The sequence below is a fragment of the Oncorhynchus tshawytscha genome, linkage group LG14 (assembly GCF_018296145.1).
Source record: "Oncorhynchus tshawytscha isolate Ot180627B linkage group LG14, Otsh_v2.0, whole genome shotgun sequence".
In the NCBI taxonomy this organism is placed as follows: Eukaryota; Metazoa; Chordata; class Actinopteri; order Salmoniformes; family Salmonidae; genus Oncorhynchus; species Oncorhynchus tshawytscha.
This window is the reverse complement of record NC_056442.1, coordinates 2,808,870-2,836,119: the sequence shown is the minus strand read 5'-3', so window position 1 is coordinate 2,836,119 and position 27,250 is coordinate 2,808,870. Positions and strand designations below refer to the sequence as shown.

Genomic DNA, 27,250 nt, shown 5'->3' with positions numbered 1-27,250 from the left:
GACAGACACAGCAAACCTCCTTGCCACAGCTTGCATTGATGTGCCATCCTGGATGAGCTGCACTACCTGAGCCACTTGTGTGGGTTGTAGACTCCGTCTCATGCTACCACTAGAGTGAAAGCACCGCCAGCATTCAAAAGTGACCAAAACATCAGCCAGGAAGCATAGGAACTGAGAAGTGGTCTGTGGTCCCCACCTACAGAACCACTCCTTTATTGGGGGTGTCTTGCTAATTGCCTATAATTTCCACCTGTTGTCTATTCAATTTGCACAACAGCATGTGAAATTTATTGTCAATCAGTGTTGCTTCCTAAGTGGACAGTTTGATTTCACAGAAGTGTGATTGACTTGGAGTTACATTGTGTTGTTTAGGTGTTCCCTTTATTTTTTTGAGCAGTGAACTTTGTTTCACAGAAACATGGCTCTCTCGGGATACTCTGTCAGAGTCAGTAAAGCCAGCAAGATTCTCAGTACATCGCGCAGACAGGAATAAATATCTCTCCGGCAAGCAGAAGGGGGGGTGTTTCATCATTCACAACTCATGGTGTAATTCTAGGAACATACAGGAACTCAAGTCATTTTGTTCACCCGACCTAGAATACCTCACAATTAAATGCCGACCATATTATCTCCAAAGAGAATTCTCCTCCGTCATCGCCACGGCCGTTTACATCACACCTCAAGCTGAAACCTCGACGGCCCTCAAAGAACTTCACTGGACTTTATGCAAACTGGAAACCACTTATCCTGAGGCTGCATTTATTGTAGCTGGGGATTTTAAGAAAGCAAATCTGAGGACTAGGCTGCCGAAATTCTACCAACATATTGACTGTCTTACTAGCATTACTAAGATTCTCAACCATTGCTATTCAAATTTCCGGGATTCTTACAAGGCCCTCCCCCGCCATTCTTGCTATTCCCGTCCTATAGGCAGAAACTCAAAAAGGAAGTTCCCGTGCTTCGTACTATTCAACGCTTGTCTGACCAATCGGAATCCACGCTTCAGGATTATTTTGATCACGTGGACTGGGATATGTTCCAGGAAGCTTGCGAAAATTATCTAGACGCATACACGGATACGGTGACTGAATTCATAAGGAAGTGTATAGGAGATATAGTACCCACTGTGGCTATTAAAATCTACCCTAACCAGAAACCGTGGATAGATGGTAGCATTCGCGCGAAACTGAAAGCGCGAACCACCACATTTAACCATGGCAAGGTGACTGTTAATATAGCAGAATATAAATAGTGTAGTTATTCACTTAGCAGGGCAATCGAACAAGCTAAACGTCAGTATAGAGAAAGTGGAGTCACACAGACACAAGACGTATGTGGCAGGGACTACAAAAGGAAAACCAGCCACGTTGCCGAGACCGACGTATTGCTTCCGGACAGGCTAAACACCATCTTTTCACGCTTTGAGGAGAACACAGTGCCACTGACGCGGCCCGCTACCAAGGACTGTGGGCTCTCCTTCTCCGTGGATGACGTAAAACATTTAAACATGTTAACCCTCGCAAGGCTGCCGGTCCAGATGGCATCCCCGGCCACGTCCTCAGGGCATGCTCAGACCACCTGGCTGGTGTGTTTACGGGCATATTCAATCTCTCCCTATCCCAGTCTACTGTCCCCACATGCTTCAAGATGGCCACCATTGTTCCTGTACCCAAGAAGGCAGAGGTAACTGTACTTAATGACTATCACCCGTAGCACTCACCTCTGTCATCATGAAGTGCTTTGAGAGACTAGTCAAGGATCATATCACCTTTACCTTACCTGCCACCCTAGACCCACTTCAATTTGCTTACCGCCACAATAGATCCACAGACGATGCAATCGCCGTCACACTGCATACTGCCCGATCCCATCTGGACAAGAGGAATACCTATGTAAGAATGCTGTTCATTAACTATAGCTCAGCATTCAACACCATAGTACCCTCCAAGCTCATCATTAAGCTTGAGGCCCTGGGTCTGAACCCTGCCCTGTGCAACTGTGTCCTGGACTTCCTGACGGGCCTCCCCCAGGTGGTGAAGGTAGGAAATATCACCTCCCACTCCACTGATCCTCAACACTGGGGCCCCTTGTGGGGACCAGGGTGCGTGCTCAGCCCCCTCCTGTACTCCCTGACTGCATGGCCAAGCACGTCTCCAACTCAATCATGAAGTTTGCAGAAGACAACAGTAGTAGGCTTGATTACCAACAACGACGAGGCAGCCTATAGGGAGGAGGTGAGGGCACTCGGGAGTGTGGTGTCAGGAAAACAACCTTTCACTCAACGTCAACAAAACAAAGGAGATGATCGTGGACTAAAGGAAACAGCAAAGGGAGCTCCCCCCTATCCACATCGACGGGACCTCTTTCTATTCTGGTTAGAGACAGTTTGCGCTGTTCTGTGATGTGAGTAGTACACAGCGTTGTACGAGATTTCCAGTTTCTTGGCAATTTCACACATGGAATAGCCTTCATTTTTCAGAACAAGAATAGACTGACGAATTTCAGAAGAAAGTACTTTGTCAAGTTTGAGCCTGTAATCGAACCCACAAATGCTGATGCTCCAGATACTCAACTAGCCTAAATCAGAACAACAGTTTTCAGCTGTGCTAACATAATTGCAAAAGGGTTTTCTAATGATCAATTAGCCTTTTAAAATGATGAACTTGGATTAGCTAACACAACGTGCCATTGGAACACAGGAGTGATGGTTGCTGATAATGGGCCTCTATGCCCATGTAGATATTCCATTAAAAATCAGCCGTTTCCAGCTACAATAGTCATTTACAACATTAACATTTACAACATTATGTCGGAATGGTCGTGTATATACAGTTTTTTCCCCTATGCTATTCTACTGTATCCACTCTGTATCCGTTCCACTCTGACATCGCTCGTCCATATGTATATAGTCTTAATTCATTCCTACTTAGATTTGTGTGTTTTGGGTATATGTTGTGTAATTTGTTAGATATTACTGCACTGTCAGAGCTAGAAGCACAAGCATTTCGCTACACCTGCAATAACATCTGCTAATCACACGTATGTGACCAATAAAATGTGATTTGATTTAACCTGTTGCGTCGAGCCATCCCGGATCCGGGATCGTGAATACAGCCTCAAGCTCATTACCATAACGCAACGTTAACTATTCATGAAAATCGCAAATGAAATGAAATGAATATGCTAGCTCTCAAGCTTAGCCTTTTGTGAACAACACTGTCATCTCAGATTTTCAAAATATGCTTCTCAACCATTGCAAAATAAGCATTTGTGTAACAGCTAGCGCACCTAGCGTAGCATTTAGCGTTAGCGTTAGCATTAGCAGGCAACCTCTTCACAAAAACCAGAAAATCATTCAAATAAAATCATTACCTTTTGAAGAACTTCAGATCAGATGTTTTCAATGAGGAGACTCTCAGTTAGATAGCAAATGCTCCGTTTTTCCTGAAAGATGATTTGTTTAGGAGAAATTGCTCCGTTTGGTGCGTCACGTTTGGCTACCAAAAAAAAAACGAAAATTCAGTCTTCAAAACGCCGAACTTTTTTCCAAATTAACTCCATAATATCGACTGAAACATGGCAAACGTTGTTTAGAACCAATCCTCAAGGTGTTTTTCACATATCTCTTCGATGATATATCGTTCGTGGAAGTGTGCTTTCCCCTCTGAATCCCAGGAGAAAATGCCTGCGGCTGAAGATTACGCACCAATTTACACAAAGGAGACCGGGCGGACCCTTGGTAAATGTAGTCTCTTATGGCCAATCTTCCAATGATATGCCTACAAATACGTCACAATGCTGCAGACACCTTGGAGAAACGATAGGAAGGGCAGGCTCATTCCCGGCGCATTCACAGCCATATAAGGAGACAATAGAAAACAGAGCTTCGAAAATTCTGCTCATTTCCTGGTTAAAGTATCACCTTGGTTTCGCCTGTAGCATGAGTTCTGTGGCACTCACAGATAATATCTTTGCAGTTTTGGAAACCTTAGAGTGTTTTCTTTCCAAAGCTGCCAATTATATGCATAGTCGAGCATCTTTTCGTGACAAAATATTGCACTTAAAACAGGCACGTTTTTTTATCCATAAATTAAAAGAGCGCCCCCCTATATCCAAGAAGTTAATGGATAACCTCTCTGGAACCACCCTGTGAAGAGCTGAAACAGTTGTAGAGGTCAACATGCTGAGAGTATTTCCATTGACCTGAGTGCAGTAGCACTCGAGGTCAGTGGTTCTGCTGCTGGTCTGAGACAGAGCTGCAGGAGCACTCAGGTCAATGGCCCGAGGTCAGTGGTTCTGCTGCTGGTCTGAGACAGAGCTGTAGGAGCACTCAGGTCAATGGCCCGAGGTCAGTGGTTCTGCTGCTGGTCTGAGACAGAGTTGTAGGAGCACTCAGGTCAGTGACCGAGGTCAGTGGTTCTGCTGCTGGTCTGAGACAGAGCTGTAGGAGCACTCAGGTCAATGGCCCGAGGTCAGTGGATCTGCTGCTGGTCTGCGACAGAGCCGTAGGAGAACTCAGGTCAGTGGATCTGCTGCTGGTCTGCGACAGAGCTGTAGGAGCACTCAGGTCAGTAGATCTGCTGCTGGTCTGCGACAGAGCCGTAGGAGCACTCAGGTCAGTGGTTCTGCTGCTGGTCTGCGACAGAGCCGTAGGAGCACTCAGGTCAGTGGTTCTGCTGCTGGTCTGAGACAGAGCGTAGGAGCACTCAGGTCAGTGGTTCTGCTGCTGGTCTGAGACAGAGCTGTAGGAGCATTCAGGTCAGTGACCGAGGTCAGTGGTTCTGCTGCTGGTCTGAGACAGAGCTGTAGGAGCACTCAGGTCAGTCGTTCTGCTGCTGGTCTGAGACAGAGCTGTAGGAGCACTCAGGTCAGTCGTTCTGCTGCTGGTCTGAGACAGAGCTGTAGGAGCATTCAGGTCAGTGGATCTGCTGCTGGTCTGAGACAGAGCTGTAGGAGCTTTCAGGTCAGTGGTTCTGCTGCTGGTCTGCGACAGAGCTGTAGGAGCATTCAGGTCAGTGGTTCTACTGCTGGTCTGCGACAGAGATGTAGGAGCACTCAGGTCAGTGGATCTGCTGCTGGTCTGATACAGAGCTGTAGGAGCACTCAGGTCAGTGGTTCTGCTGCTGGTCTGAGACAGAGCTGTAGGAGCATTCAGGTCAGTGGTTCTGCTGCTGGTCTGAGACAGAGCTGTAAGAGCATTCAGGTCAGTGGTTCTGCTGCTGGTCTGCGACTGAGCTGTAGGAGCATTCAGGTCAGTGGTTTTGCTGCTGGTCTGAGACAGAGCTGTAGGAGCATTCAGGTCAGTGGTTCTGCTGCTGGTCTGAGACAGAGCTGTAGGAGCATTCAGGTCAGTGGTTCTGCTGCTGGTCTGAGACAGAGCTGTAGGAGCATTCAGGTCAGTGGTTCTGCTGCTGGTCTGAGACAGAGCTGTAGGAGCATTCAGGTCAGTGGTTCTGCTGCTGGTCTGCGACAGAGCTGTAGGAGCATTCAGGTCAGTGGATCTGTGAGTAGCAGTGAAATATTCCCTTTTGGTTTGTTTCAGGTTAGTAATGTTCAAGTGTTAACGTCACGTTGGAAGACTCTGATTCGTTGTGTTTGTGTTCTATGATTCAGGTGGCTCTGTTAGTTGGGACAGGGGTTCTTGTAAAAGCGCTAGTGTGGGTTGGTTTCCTGTAGGTGCTGGTACTGTGTTTTGTTTCAGCCTCCCTATCAGAATACTATTTATTGTGAGTAGCTGAGTAAGAGAGATGGCTACAATGTGACTGGAACCTTACAGGAGTCTTGTTGTGTGGTTAGGGTGGAGAGGTCTGTTTCTGTTGCACTGTAGCGGAGTAAGGCAGTCAGGTAAATCCAGCTCAATGGCAGAAGTGAAACCGTGTGTGTGTGTGTGTGTGTGTGTGTGTGTGTGTGTGTGTGTGTGTGTGTGTGTGTGTGTGTGTGTGTGTGTGTGTGTGTGTGTGTGTGTGTGTGTGTGTGTGTGTGTGTGTGTGTGTGTGTGTGTGTGTGTGTGTGTGTGTGTGTGTGTGTGTGTGTGTGTGTGTGTGGAGGCGTAGCTCTAAGAAGAAAAAAAACCCCACAAAGGACACACAAGGCGAAGTGGAAAGAAAGACCGACAAAGCGTTGAGAGCTACTCATTTTTATTGCAGCTGTTTGGAAGGTGGGAGTGAGAGAGAGCGGGAGGGAGGGACATCATAATATAGAGGTGTGAAGAGAGGGATGACAGCTGCACTGGTTCATATCTCTGTGACAGGTGGTGATGACGGGAAAGAGTGATGAGAAAGAGGAGAAGATGGGAGAGAGGGATGAGATGGAGGTGCGTTTGCAGTCCAGCGGACACGGAGGAGGAGGAGGATGTGTCCACATCTCTCTGGAGGAAGTGAAGAGCTTCTACCGGTTCTCACAGAGCTGTCAGCGCCTGCATAGTGAGTGTGTGTGTATGTGTGTGTCATGCGTAGCTAGCTCTTACTCTCACTGTTTTGAGACAGTGGTGAAAGTGTGTTCACCGTGCACCTCTGTGTACTGTACTGTGTGTGTATTACCCAGGGTTCTATGTTTACAGTGTTAAAGGGTCTGTTCAGCCACCCACCAGAGTGTAATAACATACAGTACATAACCTTGTAATGCTTGGAGTTTCTCATCATGGCACTAATATGCACTGACTTAAACATCCGCCTATTGGTCAACTCTGAAGTAATGTATTACTGGATGAGGTTGGTCTGTAAGTTTTATGTGCCAGGATGCAGGACCTACATGATGAGACGTTCATCTCCTTTTCACTGTAGTCACTTTTATTGCACAAGGCAAGCTGTGACAGGAAATCACTATTGTGTTCAGTGGTAATTGTTACATGGTTATATCCTTATTTGCTCAGGGTGTTGCTGAATATGCGTAGGAAAGGATCATGGGAGTCCGTGTTACTCCAAGCCCCAGCTGAGCTATACTATTATAGAGGGCATATTTGCCTGAATATTTTGACCTAAAACATTCACCCTGCCTTGGACTACAAAGTCTGTTAAACTGGAAAAATATAAATCTTAATTTTAGCCTCATTGATGTGCACCTCAGGGACTTGGATTGCTGTGTCATGCTGTCAGGGAATGAAAAGCTATTTAAAGGTATAGTTCAGCCCAAAACCAAAAGTTTGTCAGATGTTCTTATATCTCTGAAGCCGTCTGAAGTTGAGTTTCAAAGATTGTTTTCCACACGCCGTCTACTGGGTAGAACTCGCTAAAGAGAGAATTCTGCAGGCACCCGTCCTAAACAAACAGGAAAGATTGGCACCATGTTATTGGATGGCATTAGACGGTGCCAATATTTCCACTTCGTTACACAGTCTTTGTATGCCAGTCACATTTCTGCATTAATTTCCCATTGACGTCAATCAGTGGTGGTCGATGTCGTTTAAGATGAGGGAGGTCGATTCATTATTTTATGAGCATGACCTTATTTCTATTAAAGCATATTGGATGACTGTCATTCATATTCCATTCACCCAGTTCAATGTAACATTGATAGGTTTAAGCTACTACATGATACTCTAATTTCCCTGTACCCATCATGAGGTTGTTACAACCTAGCCTATGAATGAAAGTTTACGACAGGTCAAGATAATTTTTTGTAATCAAGGTGACAGACAGTGACACATTCATAACCTCCTTGCACGCTCTTGCCTATATCTAGCTGATCTAGGGCATAGTCATTAGTCCAACAGTTGCAAACAATAGTTTCTATTGGACAAATTTGGATATGTTTATCCCCATTTCATTCCATTTGCTTCCGTTTTGGGAAACGTTTTTCAACAGAATCGGCGGAATGAATACACCCCTAATCACACGCAAACACAGTTCACTTTCATAGCACCCACATACAAACAGCATGATCACTTTTCTTGTTGTAATTCCTTCTCTCACCTTTTCCCTTCGCTTGTGGACTTTAGTGCACAACACATCAGCTGTCTGTGACCATCCCAAAAAAACTTTCCGAGCCAAAGCTTCATATCATAACCACTACGCACAGCCTACATAGTTGTCACCATTTTATCTAACGTCATAGTCAACATAGCTAATAGAACTATCACATTAGTAAACCCAAGAGTTCCAGTGTTGGATAGCCATTGCCAACTAGCTAACATGGAAGCCTTCTCAGTTTGAACCGGGTGTTTGAATAGGCTAAGCTAGCTAGCTAGCTAAGTAAGTGAAAGTGAAAAAAAATATTGCTAGCTCTCTCTCTCCCTCTCTCTTGCATCTCTTCATTTTTGAAGAAATTGAATTGTTCAAAACTGTTCAACTATTGTCTTTCTCTCGCTATGTCAACTACTCACCATATTTTATGCACTGCAGTGCTAGCTAGCTGTAGCTTATGCTTTCAGTACTATATTCGTTCTCTGATCCTTTGATTGGGTGGACAAAATGTCAGTTCATGCTGCAAGAGCTCTGACAGGTTGGAGGACATTCTCTGGAAGTCGTCATAATTACTGTATAAGTCTATGGGGTGAGAACCATGAGCCTCCTAGGTTATGTATTGAAGTCAATGTATCCAGAGGAGGACAGAAGCTAGCTGTCCTCCGGCTACACTATGGTGCTACCCTACAGTGCTGTTGTGGCTACTGTAGACCTTCATTGCAAAGCAGTGTGTTTTAATCAATTATTTGGTGACACATATTTGGATACATTTAGTATAATTTTATTTAAAAAGTATAGGTTTTTTAATGTTTCACTTTTTATTTTTATGAAATTCACTGAGGAGGAGGGTCTTCCCCTTTCTCCTCTGAGGAGCCTCCACTGACATCCATGTATGATTTACTTAAAAGTCAGAGATTCAAGTGTGGATCTAATGGTAGGATTCAGCCCTAACAACACACTATGGGCCGGTTTCCCAGACAGATTAAAGCTAGGCCTGGATTAGAAATCATTCTCAATGGCATCTTCAGGACCAGTATTTATCTGTGTCCAGAAAACTGTCCCTATACATTTCCCCCCACTTTTGTTCTGTTACACCTCGATCCCATGACCATGATTCCTAGTCATTTATATTTCAGTTTCTTTTTCATCCCATAGAACACCCTCTCTATCTGTCAGTGTCAATTTCGGTTTCCTCGGCCCAGCGGTGGCCTTTACCTGACCTCTGAATCTCACTGTGACCCCTCTGTAGTGCTCTGCAGCGTCAGCATCTCTAGATACTGAACAGCCCAGGCCCAGACACTGACACATAGGCTACCCCCTTCCTGTCCTAGCCTTTATCCAACTCGTGTTACTCCAGTCCAGTGTAGACTGTTGTGTGCGTCCTTTGGTATTGTGCTTGTGAAAGAGGCGATATGTTTTTGACTCGGATACAGTAATGTGATGATGCTTTCTCTGTCAGACTCGGGTAAGAGTTCAGTGTTTGTCTTGCTAAGAAGTGGCATGGATATTGGAGTGTTGTTGTTGTCTGTGCCTGATTGGATGCTGTCGATGTTTCTTTATGATTGAGCAGGTGTTTACATTAGGTCAACTGAATTGACTGTGAAATGTTCCGATGAATCATTTTCCGACATGAAGGCTTGTCTGATTGTTTTGGCTGTGCTCTCTCTACCTCTATCCTGTTCTCTTTCTGTTTGTTGTTCCCTCCCTTGTTTTGCCCTTCCATCTTGTCTGCCATCTGTTCTTCCATCCCTACTTTCCCAAGTTGTCTGTCTTTCAATGTGGTCGTATACTAATCCCCACAGCTGGTAATCCCAGGTGTGTCAGGCTATTGATAGTGTTTTATACATGATGAATGTTGGAAGTATGATTATTTAATCATTATCCCAAATATGTGTTACGACGCCCAGGTTCCGAGTAAGAAAGCTTGATAAGAACACACACACACAAGCCTGCCTGCCCTGGTAGCACCACCCAGGCTGCTGGTGAGGCGGACGTGACTGGGAGTGGGCAGGAACAAGCAAATTGGCCTTAATGACCGTCTGGCATTCTGAACTGATGCACATAGAGTGACGGAGAAGGATATAGAGATATAGAGAGGTTGAGAAACAGAGAGATGGAGAAGGATATAGAGAGGTTGAGAAACAGAGAGACGGAGACAGAGAGTGACCAGCCACTCCCTTTGGTAAACAAATACACATGCAGTGTCAGAGAAAGGAAATATGAAAGATTGGTTGTTGTTCTCTTGTACTATAAATGATCTCAAAAACAGCATTTAGTTTTTAGGTGTTTTCCTGTCCGCTGGTTTGACTAAACTAGAGAGTCTAATCCTTTATTGAATCAATAGATGGTCTATTGTCTTGTGAGTCCTACATGTCCCAGTGTTCCCGCTCTAGAAATCCCCCTGAGATCATGTCAGCATTAGGTGGCTGTTCTCGTACACCTACACAGATCCCACAGGCCTTAAGTCACACCTCAATGTTGATTTTCCTGGTAAGTTTATGGGGGGAGGGAACAAATGTTGTTTGAATAAAGAGATGGGGAAAGCCCGGCATAAACAGTCAATTAGAGCAGTTAGTCTGGTCCAGTCTCCACCATGCCCCCCCAGACCCACTGTTTCATCTCAGGCCACATGTTTATCGGTTTATCAACCATGACAACGACTTCCTTCAACTGAACAGGCCTGCCAACGGTCAGCAGTAATCTCATGTTATCAGTCACGTTATAAATTAAACGTTGATATCAACCGCCTAGATCACGTGGCAAACTCATTCCACGGAGGGCCGAGTGACTGCAGGTTTTCACTCCTCCCTTGTACTTGATTGATTGAGTAAGTAGTAAGGAACTCCCCTCACCTGGTTGTCTAGGTCTTAGTTGAAAGGGAGAAAAACCAAAACCTGCAGACACCTGGCCCTCCGTGGAATGAGTTTGACACTTGTGGCCTAAGTACTAAGCTCAGTTGTCAACAAGTTCCGCCCAGAATAAAGCTAGTATGTTTGACCCTTGGATTACTTAAGACAGGTTGATTTCCCTCACCCACAGGACCAGCTTCTGTCTCACACATAATGTACACACAAACACACACTTCACAGTTGTCTCAGAGACCGTGGGGACTCCACCCATAACACTAACCTCAAGTCATGTTAATAGTGCCTGGCTCCAGCTGCTATTAGTCATGTATTTAGTTCCATCAGTCAACAAGACAATCCATCCTCTATTGTTCAAATGTACACAAACTATTCAGAAGGAAACTGCATCGCACAGGTACAAGTGTTGCACGTAATGCAAACAAACCGAGCATCGTACCAATAGATCGGTCTGCATTGTAAACATTGACAGAAGCGTCTAGTCCAGGGGTGTCAATGTTTACAATTTACAACATAGCAGGCCAGGCATGGGTCACAACTAAGTTGCCTAACAATCTGTTTCTTGGAAATGAAATGCTGACCGGTCTGTTGTGCACCATGCCCTGTGAATGCCTCGTGTCGCAAAGCAATCCAGCAGCCACAGGAAACTGTCTGTTTATAAACTACCACTTCCTTTCCTAGAGTCAGCGTTCAGTGTCACACAGATCACACACTGTCCCTGTCTACTTCCCATCTTCTGCCCTGGATTTCATATCAGTTATCAGGTCAGTATAGATATATGAGATGAGACGCACCCCTACAGTGGGACAATGTGACAGGAAGGCTGTCAGCCATCCCATAATACAGTAGAACAGTTGACAGGCTGAATCTCCATATGCTTCCTGGTTCCTGGGTGTTCTCATAATGGGGACAAATACAGTAACGGCAGTCTATTTTCATCACTACTCCGACAGAGAGACAATGTAAAAGGATTTGGATCAGACACACTTGGTGTGCTTCCCAAGTGGCACCCTATTCCCTTTATAGTGCACTACTTTTGACCCCCTATATAGGGACTAGGGAGCTATTTGGGATGCAAGCTTGTTTACTCCTGAGTCTGTCCCTGTTGACTGACATCAGCAGTGTTTGACTAATTACTGTAGGGCCGGGATTGATGTCTTTCGAAAGTAATTGAAGTGTTGCATATTGTACGCATATTTATGCGTAGTAATAACAAAAAAAAGATAGCATTACCTGTTATTGGCATGTTAATTATCAAGTTATTATAATGCTGTGTAACATGAGGTAGATAAGTATTGGGGAAGGGACGGGGAAACGATTGAAAGGGAGGGATGAAGTGACCCTGGGGCAGAGAGACACACGGTAACAGGTCAAATGATCCTTTTATATTATCCCATGAAAGCACAGTCATTTGTCTGCTATAGTCTGGGAGCCAGAACCAGCCTGACGAGAGGTTGCTGGTAATACTCTGTCTCTAGATATATTGGACTGTGGGAGTCTATTGGACATAGACTGGAGAGAGAGATGGGATGAAACCAATTAATTTTATCGTTCTAACCCCACCGTCCCTCAGTCAATTCAGTTTTTACTTTAAATGAAAAACCTAATGCCACCCTGTCTGAATACTGCCTGGGATTATACAACATCCTGTATGTAGAAGGGGTCTCCTAATCTGTTCTGTATTCTATGTGGAAACATGTAGCACTGTCAGATACATGACTTCATCACTAGGTGGCCACCTCATAAAAGACCACAATGACAATCGAACTAAAGAGGAAGTACAAGACTCTGTCCTCTCCACCATGGCCAGACAGACTGTTGTCTCCTATGTCTGGATGGATGTCTGGATGGCTGCAGCGTGAAGGGGGGTTGATTGCCATGTGTGATGGGATCTGTGTAGTGAGTTAAGGGGATTTCCCACACAGTGCTCTGTGTGTAACCGTCTCGGCTAGAGTCTCGTATTACTTCCTGAGGAGATTAGCCCACTGCTTCACTATCTCACTAGCTGCACCAAGTCCGTCTGGACTTTTATGTCAAGGAGAGGCTCAGCAGATAGGACCACCGGCAATTAACACTGACTGTAAACATTCTGCATTTCACATTTTCTAACAGAGTTTGCCTAATTGACAGTAAAAGTATCAAAACTCTTTCGATCTATGGCTAAGTACACACACACACACACCACACAGACACACACACTTCACAAGGGGGTGAATGTCCCAGCAGTAATGGCTCTCTTTTGAAAACAAAAGCCAAGCATGGATTGCTGTCATACCTGGTCCATAGACTGCTTATACAGTAAGAAAACCAATATGTAATTTGGGTGAACCATCCCTTTAACAATGGATGTGGGGATTCTTTAAATGGCAGGAACAGCACCATCTAGTGGTCAGAACCTAGTAATATCAGGATGTAGGATAGGAAATAAACCCAACTAATTTCTCTGAACAAGGAAGAAAAAAAAATAATTCACTGAGAATACATTACATAGGATGAAGAAACAGAACTCCATACTACTTGTCAGACACAAAACTGATACTAAATACTTGTTGTTGAGTTGGGATTGGTGTGGGGGGTCCGTGGATGGCTTTTGACCGCTTTGGATTCCTAAACAACCCGTTTTAGGGTTTGGGATTAAGGTTAAGTTAAGGGTTAGGGGTTAGGGAATTGTTTGGTCCCCACAAGGATAGTAAAACAAACATGTGGTGTGCGTGTGACAGATCTAGGATCATCTTAACACATAACTGACCCTAGCTCAGTGGGGGCAACATCCCTCTCCATATCTCTGGCTGCATAAAAGGCCAGTAAATGTCATAGGTGGCATTGAGCTGGAGGCGGTCCCATACAGGCAGCTGCTCTGTGACATCATCACTCAGGCCCTGGCTCCTGATTGGCTGAGGGGTATCAGCCAGAGAGGAGTCCTCCAGAGGGCTGTGTGCGGGACGATGGCTTTGGTACCAACCACATTCTGTCTGTCACTCGTCTTTATCTCCCCTTGATCTGATCCCAGACCAGCTTACACACCGATTATAGATGTGTGAGTTGCACATGTATAGGCTTATCTGAGGGAATTACATCTGGCTGCTCTCTCTTTCCCCCTCCCTTCCTCCGTCTCTCTCTCTCTGTCTCTCTCTGTTTCTCCCACTCCCTTCCTCCGTCTCTCTCTCTCTCTCCCCCTCCCTTCCTCCGTCTCTCCCTCTCTCCGTCTCTCTGTGTCTGTCTATTTCTCTCTCTGAGTCGTTTGTTTACGCTCTTTCAGTACCTGGGAGAGAGGGATCATTGGGAGGTGTAATCTGAAACTGAGCCCAGTCTGGCTGAGTGTGTATATGGAGACAGAGGGGGAGGGATGGGGGTGTGGTGAGTGTGTGTGTGTGTGTGTGTGCCGCCCAGCGACGGAGCGTTTAGTGTACGGCTGAAGTCTCAGCACTCAGGCTGTGGAGGAATGGACGGCTGTCGCTCACACGACCGCTTATTCTGAGAGTGTGTGTGTTCGGGAGTGTGTGTTCTCCCGGGGGTGAGAGGGGGGACAGGATGGCCCTCAACCGAGTGTCCCTGCTCTGCCATGACATCACCAGGATGTGGCTGCAACTCAACTTGATAACAGGTAAGGTGTGTGTGTGTTTGTGTGGCGGGGGGGTGTGTATGTGAGTGACAGTGCATGTGACAGAATACAGTGCGTGTGCAGCTGTGTGTGAGACTGAACGGTATTGTCAGAGAGGTGAGGAAGTTCTACTTCAGTTTAATGCACTTTTTTTTTACACTTTATTTGAGCTTTGTTGTCATTCAGTGTGGAACATCTAAATTTGTCCCTCCCTCTTGCAAAAATACTCTATTTGCATAAATGGAAATACTGTAGCAGCAGTTAATTGGTACCTGGTTACTAACAATTTTCAACTACCAATGACTGTGTTTGTTGCCTTGTGCCAAGTAGTCAGGACTAGATTCTAGTAAATGTTAAACAAGAGAATTCGAATGAAAACACCCAAAGTGTCTGTTTTAATTTGCATACCTGTGCACACCCAGGCCGTTGCACAGTGAGAGTCTCTTGTCTTTGTTTCTCCACTGCCAGATGGACAGGCTTTGGCATAAAGTGGGTTTAAACTCACCCGAGCCCCTCCACACCGAACCTTCACAGTTGGCACCTCAGGTGTCATCCTCACTGCCACGTCACACGGAAGAGGCAGTGAGGGTGACTGAAGAGGCAGTGAGGGTGACTGAAGAGGCAGTGAGGGTGACTGAAGAGGCAGTGAGGGTGACTGAAGAGGCAGTGAGGGTGACTGAAGAGGCAGTGAGGGTGACTGAAGAGGCAGTGAGGGTGACTGAAGAGGCAGTGAGGGTGACTGAAGAGGCAGTGAGGGTGACGGAAGAGGCAGTGAGGGTGACGGAAGAGGCAGTGAGGGTGACGGAAGAGGCAGTGAGGGTGACGGAAGAGGCAGTGAGGGTGACTGAAGAGTCTTCTCTCTCTACCAATCTGCCAATCTGGATGGCTTGGTCATAACATGGGCAGCACCAGCAGGAATCTGTGCCACGTTGTCATGCCAACACTTTCATTTCATTGACTGTCCATTCATTTGAGAAAACTGTAGCAGTCTGTTTTGTTGTTGTATTTTGCATTGGTTTGAATTGATTCCAAAAGTATTTCAAATCCTTTCCGGGAGCTTAAGGAAGTGTTTTTTTCTCAGTATATTCTGCCTTGTCATGAGTTAATATGTTGTCTTAAACACATGAGTTATAAAAACAAAGAGAGTCGCACACTCCATATATATATATATATATAACCTCATAGTAACTGCCTTCTTCAGGGCTTCTTCCACCCTCAAGAAGACACAGTGATGCCGAAACGTTGGTGTTATTTTTACCCAATAAATGACTGGGAGGTTATATGTACAGTGGGGCAAAGAAGTATTTAGTCAGCCACCAATTGTTCAAGTTCTCCCACTTAAAAAGATGAGAGAGGCCTGTAATTTTCATCATAGGTACACTTCAACTATGACAGACAAAATGAGAAAAAAAATCCAGAAAATCACATTGTAGGATTTTTTATGAATTTATTTGCAAATTATGGTGGAAAATAAGTATTTGGTCACCTACAAACAAGCAAGATTTCTGGCTCTCACAGACCCGTAACTTCTTCTTTAAGAGGCTCCTCTGTCCTCCACTAGTTACCTGTATTAATGGCACCTGTTTGAACTTGTTATCAGTATAAAAGACACCTGTCCACAACCTCAAACAGTCACACTCCAAACTCCACTATGGCCAAGACCAAAGAGCTGTCAAAGGACACCAGAAACAATATTGTAGACCTGCACCAGGCTGGGAAGACTGAATCTGCAATAGGTAAGCAGCTTGGTCTGAAGAAATCAACTGTGGGAGCAATTATTAGGAAATGGAAGACATACAAGACCACTGATAATCTCCCTCGATCTGGGGCTCCACGCAAGATCTCACCCCGTGGGGTCAAAATGATCACAAGAACGGTGAGCAAAAATCCCAGAACCACACGGGGGGACCTAGTGAATGACCTGCAGAGAGCTGGGACCAAAGTAACAAAGCCTACCATCAGTAACACACTACGCCGCCAGGGACTCAAATCCTGCAGTGCCAGACGTGTCCCCCTGCTTAAGCCAGGACATGTCCAGGCCCGTCTGAAGTTTGCTAGAAAGCATTTGGATGATCCAGAAGAAGATTGGGAGAATGTCATATGGTCAGATGAAACCAAAATATAACTTTTTGGTAAAAACTCAACTCGTCGTGTTTGGAGGACAAAGAATGCTGAGTTTCATCCGAAGAACACCATACCTACTGTGAAGCATGGGGGTGGAAACATCATGCTTTGGGGCTGTTTTTCTGCAAAGGGACCAGGACGACTGATCCGTGTAAAGGAAAGAATAAATGGGGCCATGTATCGTAATATTTTGAGTGAAAACCTCCTTCCATCAGCAAGGGCATTGAAGATAACGTGGCTGGGTCTTTCAACATGACAATGATCCCAAACACACCGCCCGGGCAACGAAGGAGTGGCTTCGTAAGAAGCATTTCAAGGTCCTGGAGTGGCCTAGCCAGTCTCCAGATCTCAACCCCATAGAAAATCTTTGGAGGGAGTTGAAAGTCCGTGTTGCCCAGCAACAGCCCCAAAACATCACTGCTCTAGAGGAGATCTGCATGGAGGAATGGGCCAAAATACCAGAAACAGTGTGTGAAAACCTCGTGAAGACTTACAGAAAACGTTTGACCTCTGTCATTGCCAACAAAGGGCATATAACAAAGTATTGAGAAACTTTTGTTATTGACCAAATACTTATTTTCCACCATAATTTGCAAATAAATTCATGAAAAATTCTACAATGTGAATTTCTGGATTTTTTTTTTCTTCTCATTTTGTCTGTCATAGTTGAAGGGTACCTATGATGAAAATTACAGGCCTCTCATCGTTTTAAGTGGGAGAACTTGCACAATTGGTGGCCGACTAAATACTTTTTTGCCCCACTGTATGTGGAGTGTGCGACTCCCTTTTGTTTCTATAGCTTCCAGTTTATTCACCGTTAGTCAGCACCTCTACATAATTTTCTCTAGGTGTGCACCAGCTCATGCTTTTTATTAAACACCTGAGTTGACATTGATCAATACGGTGAACCCACTTCCATCTCCTGAACTATTAAGTACCAAGAGAGGTTTTACAGTACGAGTAAAAACACATCCTTGGAATCTCTTCTTTGGAATGTCTCTCCTTTTGTCAAACCAAGGGAAAGTTTGACTAGAGGTATCCTAAAAGAGATGTTCTGTTTCCTTGGACTATCTGGTGTGTGTGTGGTAGTAGCGTGGGACAGTGGAGAGGGTGATGAACAGTGGTGTGTTGTCTGTCTCTTACTTCCATTCAGTAACAGAGATATGCTTGTCAACACACAGACTGTTCCGCTGGCCAAGCGGAAAGACATTGCCACATTTCCTCCAGTCTCTCAGGGCTAGCACACAGACCCAGGTTTACACTAATGACCAAAAGTGTGTGGACGCCTGCTCGTCAAACATCTCATTCCAAAATCATGTGCATTAATATGGAGTTGGTCTCCCCCTTTGCTGCTATAACAGCCTCCACTCTTCTGGGAAGGCTTTCCACTAGATGTTGGAACATTGATGTGGGGACAAGCATTAGTGAGGTCGGGCAGTGATGTTGGGCGATTAGGCCTGGCTGACAGTAGGTGTTCCAATTCATTCCAAAGGTATTCGATGGGGTTGAGGTCAGGGCTCTGTGCAGGCCTGTCAAGTTCTTCCACATCGATCTCAACAAACCATTTCTGTATGGACCTCATTTTGTGCACGAGGGCATTGTCATGCTGAAACAGGAAAGGGCCTTCCCCAAACCTTTGCCACAAAGTTGGAACCACAGAATCGTCTAGAATGTCATTGTAAGCTGTCACATTAACATTTCCCTTCCCTAGAGCTAAGGGGCCAAGCCCAAACAGTTAAAAACAGCCCCAGACCATTATTCCTCCTCCACCAAACTTTACAGTTGGCACTATGCATTGGGTCAGGTAGCGTTTCCCTGGCATCTGCCAAACCCAGATTAGTCCATCGGACTGCCAGTTGGTGAAGCGTGATTCGTCACTTCAGAGAACGCGTTTCCACTGCTCCAGAGTCCAATGGCGGCGAGCTTTACACCACTCCAGCCAATGCTTTGCATTGCGTGTTGGGATCTTAGGCATGTGTGCGGCTGCTCGGCCATGGAAATCCATTTCATGAAGCTCCAGACGAACCGTTCTTGTGCTGACGTTGCTTCCAGGGACAGTTTAGAACTCCTGTAAGTGTTGCAACCGTGGACAGACGATTATTACACACTTCAGCACTCGGCGGTCCCGTTCTGTGAACTTGTGTGGCCTACCACTTCACAATAACAGCACTTACAGTTGACCGGGGCAGCTCCAGCAGGGCAGAAATTTGACGAACTGACTTGTTGGAAAGGTGGCATCCTATGAAGGTGCCAAGGTTGAAAGTCACTGAGTTCTTCAGTAAGGCCATATTACTGCCAATGTTTGTCTATGAAAAGTGCATGGCTGTATGCCAAATTGTATACACCAGTCAGCAATGGGTGTGGCTGAAATAGCCGAATCCAGTCATTTGAAGGGGTGTCCACATACTGCTGTGTATATATAGTGTAGCTTACAGTATAGCAGACTAGCCACCCTGTTGGCACCTGACGCTCCATGGAGAAAAAAAAGGATTTGACAAAGATTGAACAGTAGCCACATAATGCAGCTCATCATGTAGAAATATTACAGATTTAATCCAGAGATTTATGGGCTGGGCAGAAGGCACCCACACACACAGTGAGCACGCATGGCAACAGGGCAACGGTGGCCGTTTGACCCAGTTGTTACTGTCGTGTGTGTTGTTATCCCCATGGCAGATGGGGACCTGGTAACCCAGACTGTAATACCATAATAGAACTGGGTTCCCCCCACATACACAATGATACACACACACACACACACACACACACACAATAGTACACACACACAGCTGTGGAACGGCTGTTCATCCCTTACTTGTCCTCTCACTCACACACACAGCTGCCCTTCTTCTTGCCACACCACCACCAACAGTTGGCTCCATCACCAGCTCATACCCACACAGCATGGTGCTCCACACAGCATGGTGCTCCACCACACACACACACACACACACACTTCCACATCCCCAATACAATCTGTTGCCTTTCAGTCCACATACCAAGACTGCCCTGCCCACCCTGCCCATACACCACATACCATGACAACACATGAAGTTACTGCATGGACCAGCGAACAGAGGGTTTAGCTGTAGGGGTTAAATAAAGGGGAGGGGAAGGGAGGGGTTAGGGTCTAGGGGTTAATGTCAGACTGGATGATTATACTGTATTTTTCAAGGGCCGACATCAAGGACTGTACCACCTGTGATAGTGACTTTGTCCTTCAGACCAGACGTGTAAAGGCAAGGAGGTCTTTCCAGCCTGCTAACATGTGTTTAACCGCCGGCTGCTTGTGGGAACATGATGACCGAACAAAGAGAGATTCATGGGACAGGAGAGGGAGTAGCACTCTGTGTAGCACAGAGGCATGGTAACTACCATGTTGGTGCATGTGTGTAACTGGTGGTGAACCTTTGTGTCAGTGGGGTCACACGATCATGTGAAAGGAATGTCATGACTGGAGTGAAAATGCATTGTAAACTATTCAACAAAAACTGTTGGTCGGATCTTTTTTTTTTTGTAGCTTTGATGGCATTCGATGAAACGCATAGAAGGAACGTGGAGAGAGAGGCCTCTGTAGAATCTCCTTTACTGGAAAGAGCTGTGTAGTTGTCTTCCCAGTCCCCACAGCTCAACTAGAGCCAGGTCTCCTCATTAACAATGCAGGCATTAGTAATAGAACCCTGGCCTCCTTTCAATCTCCCTCCCCCCTTTCCCCTTTTCTCTCCCCCTCCTTTTTCCCCTTTTCTCCCCTCTTCTCTGTGAGCTGTCATCCATCCAGATCTGAGCTGTAATCTGTGAGGTTATACAATAGTTACCAGACAGGAAGGAATATGACAAGATGTAAAACCTTAATAGAAATGTTTTGCATAGAGTATAAATGATTCTGTCTGTTTTCATGTCAGCTCTATCCTCACATTGTAACCCTTGACCTTCACTGATTAGTCCCCTGACCTGATTGTGAATGAGTGGGGGGGTTTATCATCCTTGGCTCCCATCGACCTCAAAACGTGGGGCCTGGTTGGGAGGAAGTTGGGGGTGTTGTGTGGTTTTGTGCTGCTTAAGAGTTCCCTGTCTGGCACAGACCTGTTTTGGTGGCTTTTCTCCGGGTCACAGTTGGAGCGCTCACAGACCACAGTGACGAGACTGAACACGTCTCTACACATCATATACAATGCACTCGGTGAGGAGGGTAGGGCCCTTAGTTCTCAATGGAACTGAATGGGTTAGAGACGTTCCTTACCTCTAATAACAGGAAGAAAGAGGGGAAAACACAGAGCGAGAAGTACTGTAAGGTCTATTTTTAGAAGACATGTTTGTATAAACTTAAGTTAGATTTATTAGAGAATTAGAAATATATACTCACACACACCCTTCGCTCTGTGGCAGCTTCTCTCTAGGTTGTGTGTGTGTGAGTGTCTGGGTTTGGGCCAGAGTGTTATCCTAACCGTGCTATTAAACAAACTAACTCTGGGTTTATAGGGGAAGAGTCTGAGGGAAGACTGTAGTGGCAGCTTGCTGTAAGACTCCTGTAAGACTGAGCTGTTACCTACCACCCAGGGCTGTAGTAAGACTGAGCTGTTACCTACCACCCAGGGCTGTAGTAAGACTGAGCTGTTACCTACCACCCAGGGCTGTAAGACTGAGCTGTTACCTTCCACCCAGGGCTGCCTGTCCACCTGTCCTGATGCATTACACCAACATCAGACTGAATACTGCCAGTGACTGCCAACATGCATGTCTATGGTTCTAGAATAGACTGCATTAGTGTTTCTCAACCTTGATCCCTATGGACCCATTCACTGTGTGGATGCTAGTCTTACCGGCTCCAGCTGGTTGGAGCTAGCTAAGCCTGACAGGTTGGCATCGACCTTCCCTGAGACCTGAAGTCAGTCCCTCCTGAAATGTGACCACAGGGTTTTCTGGTTTATACTGATGATGGTTGATTTGGCAGAGCATGGTATCAAACCTAAACAGGTGCATAAGCATTAGTTAGAAGCAATTTATCATCACTGCAAATTGTTTTTATTAAAATGAGTTAAGAATAGAGAGTAATAAAGTTTTTTTTTAAACTCACCTTGGCAGTGGCGATTTTAGCATGTAAATCTTGGTAGGGCAAACTCAAGAAAAAACATATGCATGCCAGCAAAGCCACACTACACAATACTAAACAATACATTGATTGCATTATAACGGTGACAAACGGTGCACACAAACTGTTAGGGCCGACATAAAGCTGTCCCAACACCTTAGCACTGCTACACCTGGCTATCAGCAAAGCCTTGTCTGGCAGCAAAACAGTTCATTCAGCCTCATTTACTGCCCTTTAAAAACACAAAGCTGATGTGGCTGACTTGCTTAAACAAATGTGGTTTCTGTTGACAATTGAGATGTACAAATGGGACGCCGAGTGGATAAGAGGCCATTTCTATGAAGACATTAATGACCGAGTGGACAGACATAGTCAATATAACTGTTTGTTCAGCACTTTTGAAAGGTACAGCGACAGAATTCAGAACATGGGCCGTTCTTACAGTATTCTCCCGGTACACCAAGTCAGAACCGTAGGATAAATAAAGGAGACCTATAAGCAGACAATAAAAGCTCTTACAATATTCATGATTACATTCATCTAAAACAGGCTATAGGCTACATGTGCACCACCAAGTCAGAACAGTAGGTGGAATTATGAAGGGAAAAGGAACAAATTATTAGAGTGAGGCACATGGGCTACTAACAGCTTGCGACATAACATACACTTTGCATTACTTTCTTAGCTACAGTGTATATATGTTACCTATGTGTACATATATTACGGCTCTCGTCGGAATGAGGATCGGACCAAAGCGCAGCGTGGTAAGTGTTCATGATTTTTATTTATCAAAACACTCAAACAAAATTACAAAGTGAAAGACGAACAGTTCTGTAAGGCAAATAAACTATACAGAAAACAACTACCCACAAAAACCAGGTTGGAAAAAAGGCTGCCTAAGTATGATTCCCAATCAGAGACAACGATAGACAGCTGCCTCTGATTGGGAACCACACTCGGCCAAAAACAAAGAAATAGAAATAAAGAAACTAGAATGCCCACCCTAGTCACACCCTGGCCTAACTAAAATCGAGAATAAAAGCCTCTATGGCCAGGACACCCTGGCATATTACATCATTGATGCAGCAGCATACAAGACATTTTTGGACTCACCTTGTTGTGCTGTGCTCACTTCAACAGGAAGGTGGCGCCGCGGTCCTTCGTAGGCTAATTTTGTCATTAAACTTTGTCCTCAAAGTCTGTCATTCTCTGGATTTATGGTGCTTTCAAGACAACTGGGAACTCAGAAAAAAACAAGGTTGAATCATGACATCAGTGATCTTCAGGTCAGAGCTCAAGAAAGAGGCCCGAGTTCCCGACTTGGAATTCCGAGTTGTATGACCGTATTTTCCCAGTCGGAGCTTGTTCAGAGTTCCCAGTTTCCAGTTACGAGTTTCCAGTTGTTTTGAACGCGGCACAAGTCATGTTGGATTGACAGCATGGCCAATGTATTCAACCATAGTGTTGAATGTTTATCCTTTTAAGCTTGGAAAAGAGACCCTTAAACCCAGACTTGGACCACATGCCCACTCGTCTGAATATCAGGCTAGTGATTGCTTTGTAACACTTGCAGTTAGCCACTGATTCCTTCCAAACCACTCATTGTTGAATTTGCGAATTTCCAACTTGTTGTGTAATTTTCATGACCGATGAGCACCGATACGTTTTATCTTTAATTTCTCTTCATATGATAAGGATTTGCCAGTAGATTGTCGACTTGATTCTGGTCATCTATGAACGTCTGAACATCTTGGCCATGTTCTCTTATCTCCACCCAGCACAGCCAGAAGAGGACTGGCTACCCCTCAGAGCCTAGTTTCTCTCTAGGTATCTTCCTAGGATCTGGCCTTTCTGGGGAGTTTTTCCTAGCCACCGTGCTTCTACATCTGCATTGCTTGCTGTTTGGAGTTTTAGGCTGTACAGCACTTTGTGACATCGGCTGATGTGAAAAGGGCTTTATAAATAAACTTTGTTGATTCATGATGATGACTGCTAGCTAAGATTTTGAAAGTATGATGCTGATATGATCAGTCCAATCAAAACTACGGTAGATATAAGGGGATTTGACGTCATTTTATCTGTGGCTTTTGACCTTGAGCCTTCTTGGATGGGCACTTCTAATGTAACTCTATGGCATCACCCCAGGGGCTTGAATTTTTGAGCTCTACCTGTAGATTTTGTGGTGACGCAGTGTTCCCATGAGTGACAGAACACTGAGCCAATCACGGCGCAACTACCAACAACCAACCACCTACGCTGGCTGCCCCACCACCACAGAAAGCACTGAGCTAGGCTGAAACACATGCATTTTGGAGCTGCCTTACTCAAGAAAGCAAAAAAAGGTTCTCCCGGGTGGCACAGTGGTCTAATGCACTGCATCGCAGTGCTAGCTGTGCCACCAGAGATTCTGGGTTCGAGCCCAGGCTCTGTCGCAGCCGGCCGCGACTGGGAGGCCGATGGGGCGGCGCACAAATGGCCCAGCGTCGTCAGGGTTAGGGAGGGTTTGGCCGGCAGGGGCATCCTTGTCTCATCTTGCACTAGAGATTCCTGTGGCGGGCCGGGCGCAGTGCACGCTGACCAGGTCGCCAGGTGTACGGCTGACTTCCGGGTTGGATATGCATTGTGTCAAGAAGCAGTGCACCTTGGTTGGGTCGTGTTTCGGAGGACGCATTGGCTCTCGACCTTCGCCTCTCCCGAGTCCGTACAGGAGTTTCAGCGACGAGACAAGACTGTCACCTCTCACCGTACACTACCCCCTGCAACCACCCTCACCTCTCACCGTACACTACCCCCTGCAACCACCCTCACCTCTCACCGTACACTACCCCCTGCAACCACCCTCACCTCTCACCGTACACTACCCCCTGCAACCACTCTCACCTCTCACCGTACACTACCCCCTGCAACCACTCTCACCTCTCACCGTACACTACCCCCTGCAACCACTCTTACCGTACACTACCCCCTGCAACCACTCTCACCTCTCACCGTACACTACCCCCTGCAACCACCCTCACCTCTCACCGTACACTACCCCCTGCAACCACTCTCACCTCTCACCGTACACTACCCCCTGCAACCACTCTCACCGTACACTACCCCCTGCAACCACCCTCACCGTCACACTACCCCCTGCAACCACCCTCACCGCACTACCCCCTGCAACCACCCTCACCGTACACTACCCCCTGCAACCCCTCTCACCGTACACTACCCCCTGCAACCACCCTCACCGTACACTACCCCCTGCAACCCCCCTCACCGTCACTACCCCCTGCAACCACCCTCACCGTACACTACCCCCTGCAACCCCTCTCACCGCACTACCCCCTGCAACCCCTCTCACCGTACACTACCCCCCTGCAACCCCCCTCACCGTACACTACCCCCTGCAACCCCCTCACCGTACACTACCCCCTGCAACCACCCTCACCGTACACTACCCCCTGCAACCCCTCTCACCGGACACTACCCCCTGCAACCCCCTCACCGTACACTACCCCCTGCAACCCCCCTCACCGTACACTACCCCTGCAACCCCCACCGTACACTACCCCCTGCAACCACTCTCACCGTACACTACCCCCTGCAACCACCCTCACCGTACACTACCCCCTGCAACCCCTCTCACCGTACACTACCCCCTGCAACCCCCTCACCGTACACTACCCCCTGCAACCCCCTCACCTCTCACCGTACACTACCCCCTGCAACCACCCTCACCTCTCACCGTACACTACCCCCTGCAACCACCCTCACCTCTCACCGTACACTACCACCCTCACCAGTACACTCCCCTACTGCCAGCGAACACACCGCATCTCACACACACACACACACACAGCATTGTCAATTCACAGGACCACTACCATACCCCCCAAACAACCCTCCTCTTTCCACTAGCCTTTCACTCACTCACTCACTCACTCACTCACTCACAGACGGACGGACGGACGGACGGAAAGACGGATGGACGGAAAGACGGAAAGACGGACGGACGGACGGACAATTTACATTAATAGAGCATAGTATTAGTCACACAGACACCTGGAATGACATGACAGAGAGAGGAGCAGAGGAACCACTGACCCACTTCTCAAGGAGAAGTCCCCCAAATCCCCCTTTTCTCCAACTTTCAGTCCCAGTCTCAGTGAGGAAGCGAGAGAGGGGAGGAGGAGAGAGGCTGAGAGAGGAGAGAGGCTGAGAGAGGAGAGAGGCTGAGAGAGGGGAGAGGCTGAGAGAGGGGAGGAGGGGAGAGGCTGAGAGGAGGAGAGAGGCTGGGGGAGGAAAGAGGGGAGGAGGAGAGAGGCTGGGGGAGGAAAGGGGGAGAGGCTGAGGGGAGGAGGAGAGAGGCTGAGAAGAGGGATTAGTATTTGCTCCCCTCTCTCCTCCTCCCCTCAGCCTCTCCCCTCCTCCCCTCTCTCCTCCTCCCCTCTCCATGCACAGTGGATTATAATAATCTGTTTTGGACTTCTCCTTGAAGTGGGTCAGTGGGTCCCTCCTCCTCTCCCCCTCTCTCTTCCTCACTGAGACTGGGACTGAAAGTTGGAGAAAAGGGGGGATTTGGGGGGACTTCTCCTTGAGAAGTGGGTCAGTGGTTCCTCTGCTCCTCTCTCTGTCATGTCATTCCAGGTGTCTGTGTGACTAATACTATGCTTTATTAATGTTAATACTGTATGTAACTGTCATCTATTGTTGTAAATACTGTGTTATTGTAACTGTCATCTATTGTTGTAAATACTGTATGTAACTGTAACTGTCATCTACTAATGTAAATACTGTTACTGTATCTGTCATATATTGTTGTAAATACTGTATGTTACTGTAACTGTCATCTACTAATGTAAATACTGTTACTGTATCTGTCATATATTGTTGTAAATACTGTATGTTACTGTAACTGTCATCTATTAATGTAAATACTGTTACTGTATCTGTCATATATTGTTGTAAATACTGTATGTTACTGTATCTGTCATCTATTGTTGTAAATACTGTTACTGTATCTGTCATCTATTGTTGTAAATACTGTTACTGTAACTGTAGTTGATGTTTTTTTTGTCTCTTATCTTCCAGATGACATCATGCAGCAGGAGAGTGATCGTCTGTTTGCTGCAGACATCGATCCTGACCTCAGGAAACGGTTTGCTTTCCTCTCAGGTCAGTCTTTTTCTTTTCCCTCCATCACTCCCTCTTTCATAGTTACCTCTCATAGTGGTTCAATCCCAAACATCCGAGTGAGCCAATCCCAACGCTATGCCAAGGCCCTTGAAGATCTCCCTTCACAGATGGAAAAAGCTTAAGCAATATGGCAGAAGCTAATAACAGTGAACCATCCCCAAAGCTGACACAGCCACTGATGGAGCAGCAATCATATCACACTGTATGAGAGAAGTAGCTGAGTGAAGTAGCTGAGAGAAGTAGCTGGCCTAAACATCAAAACATAATCCGTCAGCATTTTCCTATTTATAAAAGTACAGGAATAGCACTCTGGCTACCAGATAGAGTACAGCAGTGTTGTTCAAACTGATTTCTGTTGTATGACTTAACTAAATGACTTAACTAAACTAAGACTTTTGCAATGACCCGACCTTTGGGGGAAAACTGAGGAAAACCGTTCCACACCAGACCCTTATTTCCAAAGAGTTGGGCCAACTCAGTTTGTTCCGTT

The 27,250-nt window shown here is 46.2% G+C and overlaps 1 protein-coding gene across 7 annotated transcripts in view; it reads left to right on the top strand.

Moving 5' to 3' along the window:
• The window catches only part of LOC112255123 (guanine nucleotide exchange factor DBS-like), a 72,371-nt gene that overhangs the window by 6,040 nt on the left and 39,081 nt on the right, over positions 1 to 27,250 (top strand). For 4 of the 7 annotated variants that reach the window (XM_042296803.1, XM_042296802.1, XM_042296801.1 and 1 more), the window contains exon 2: positions 26,656 to 26,739. In XM_042296803.1, the coding sequence (XP_042152737.1) occupies positions 26,656 to 26,739 (84 nt within the window). Of the gene's footprint in view, positions 1 to 6,250; positions 6,423 to 14,044; positions 14,370 to 26,655; positions 26,740 to 27,250 lie in introns of those variants that run through there. The other 3 variants (XM_042296798.1, XM_042296797.1, XM_042296800.1) reach the window with 2 other exon arrangements.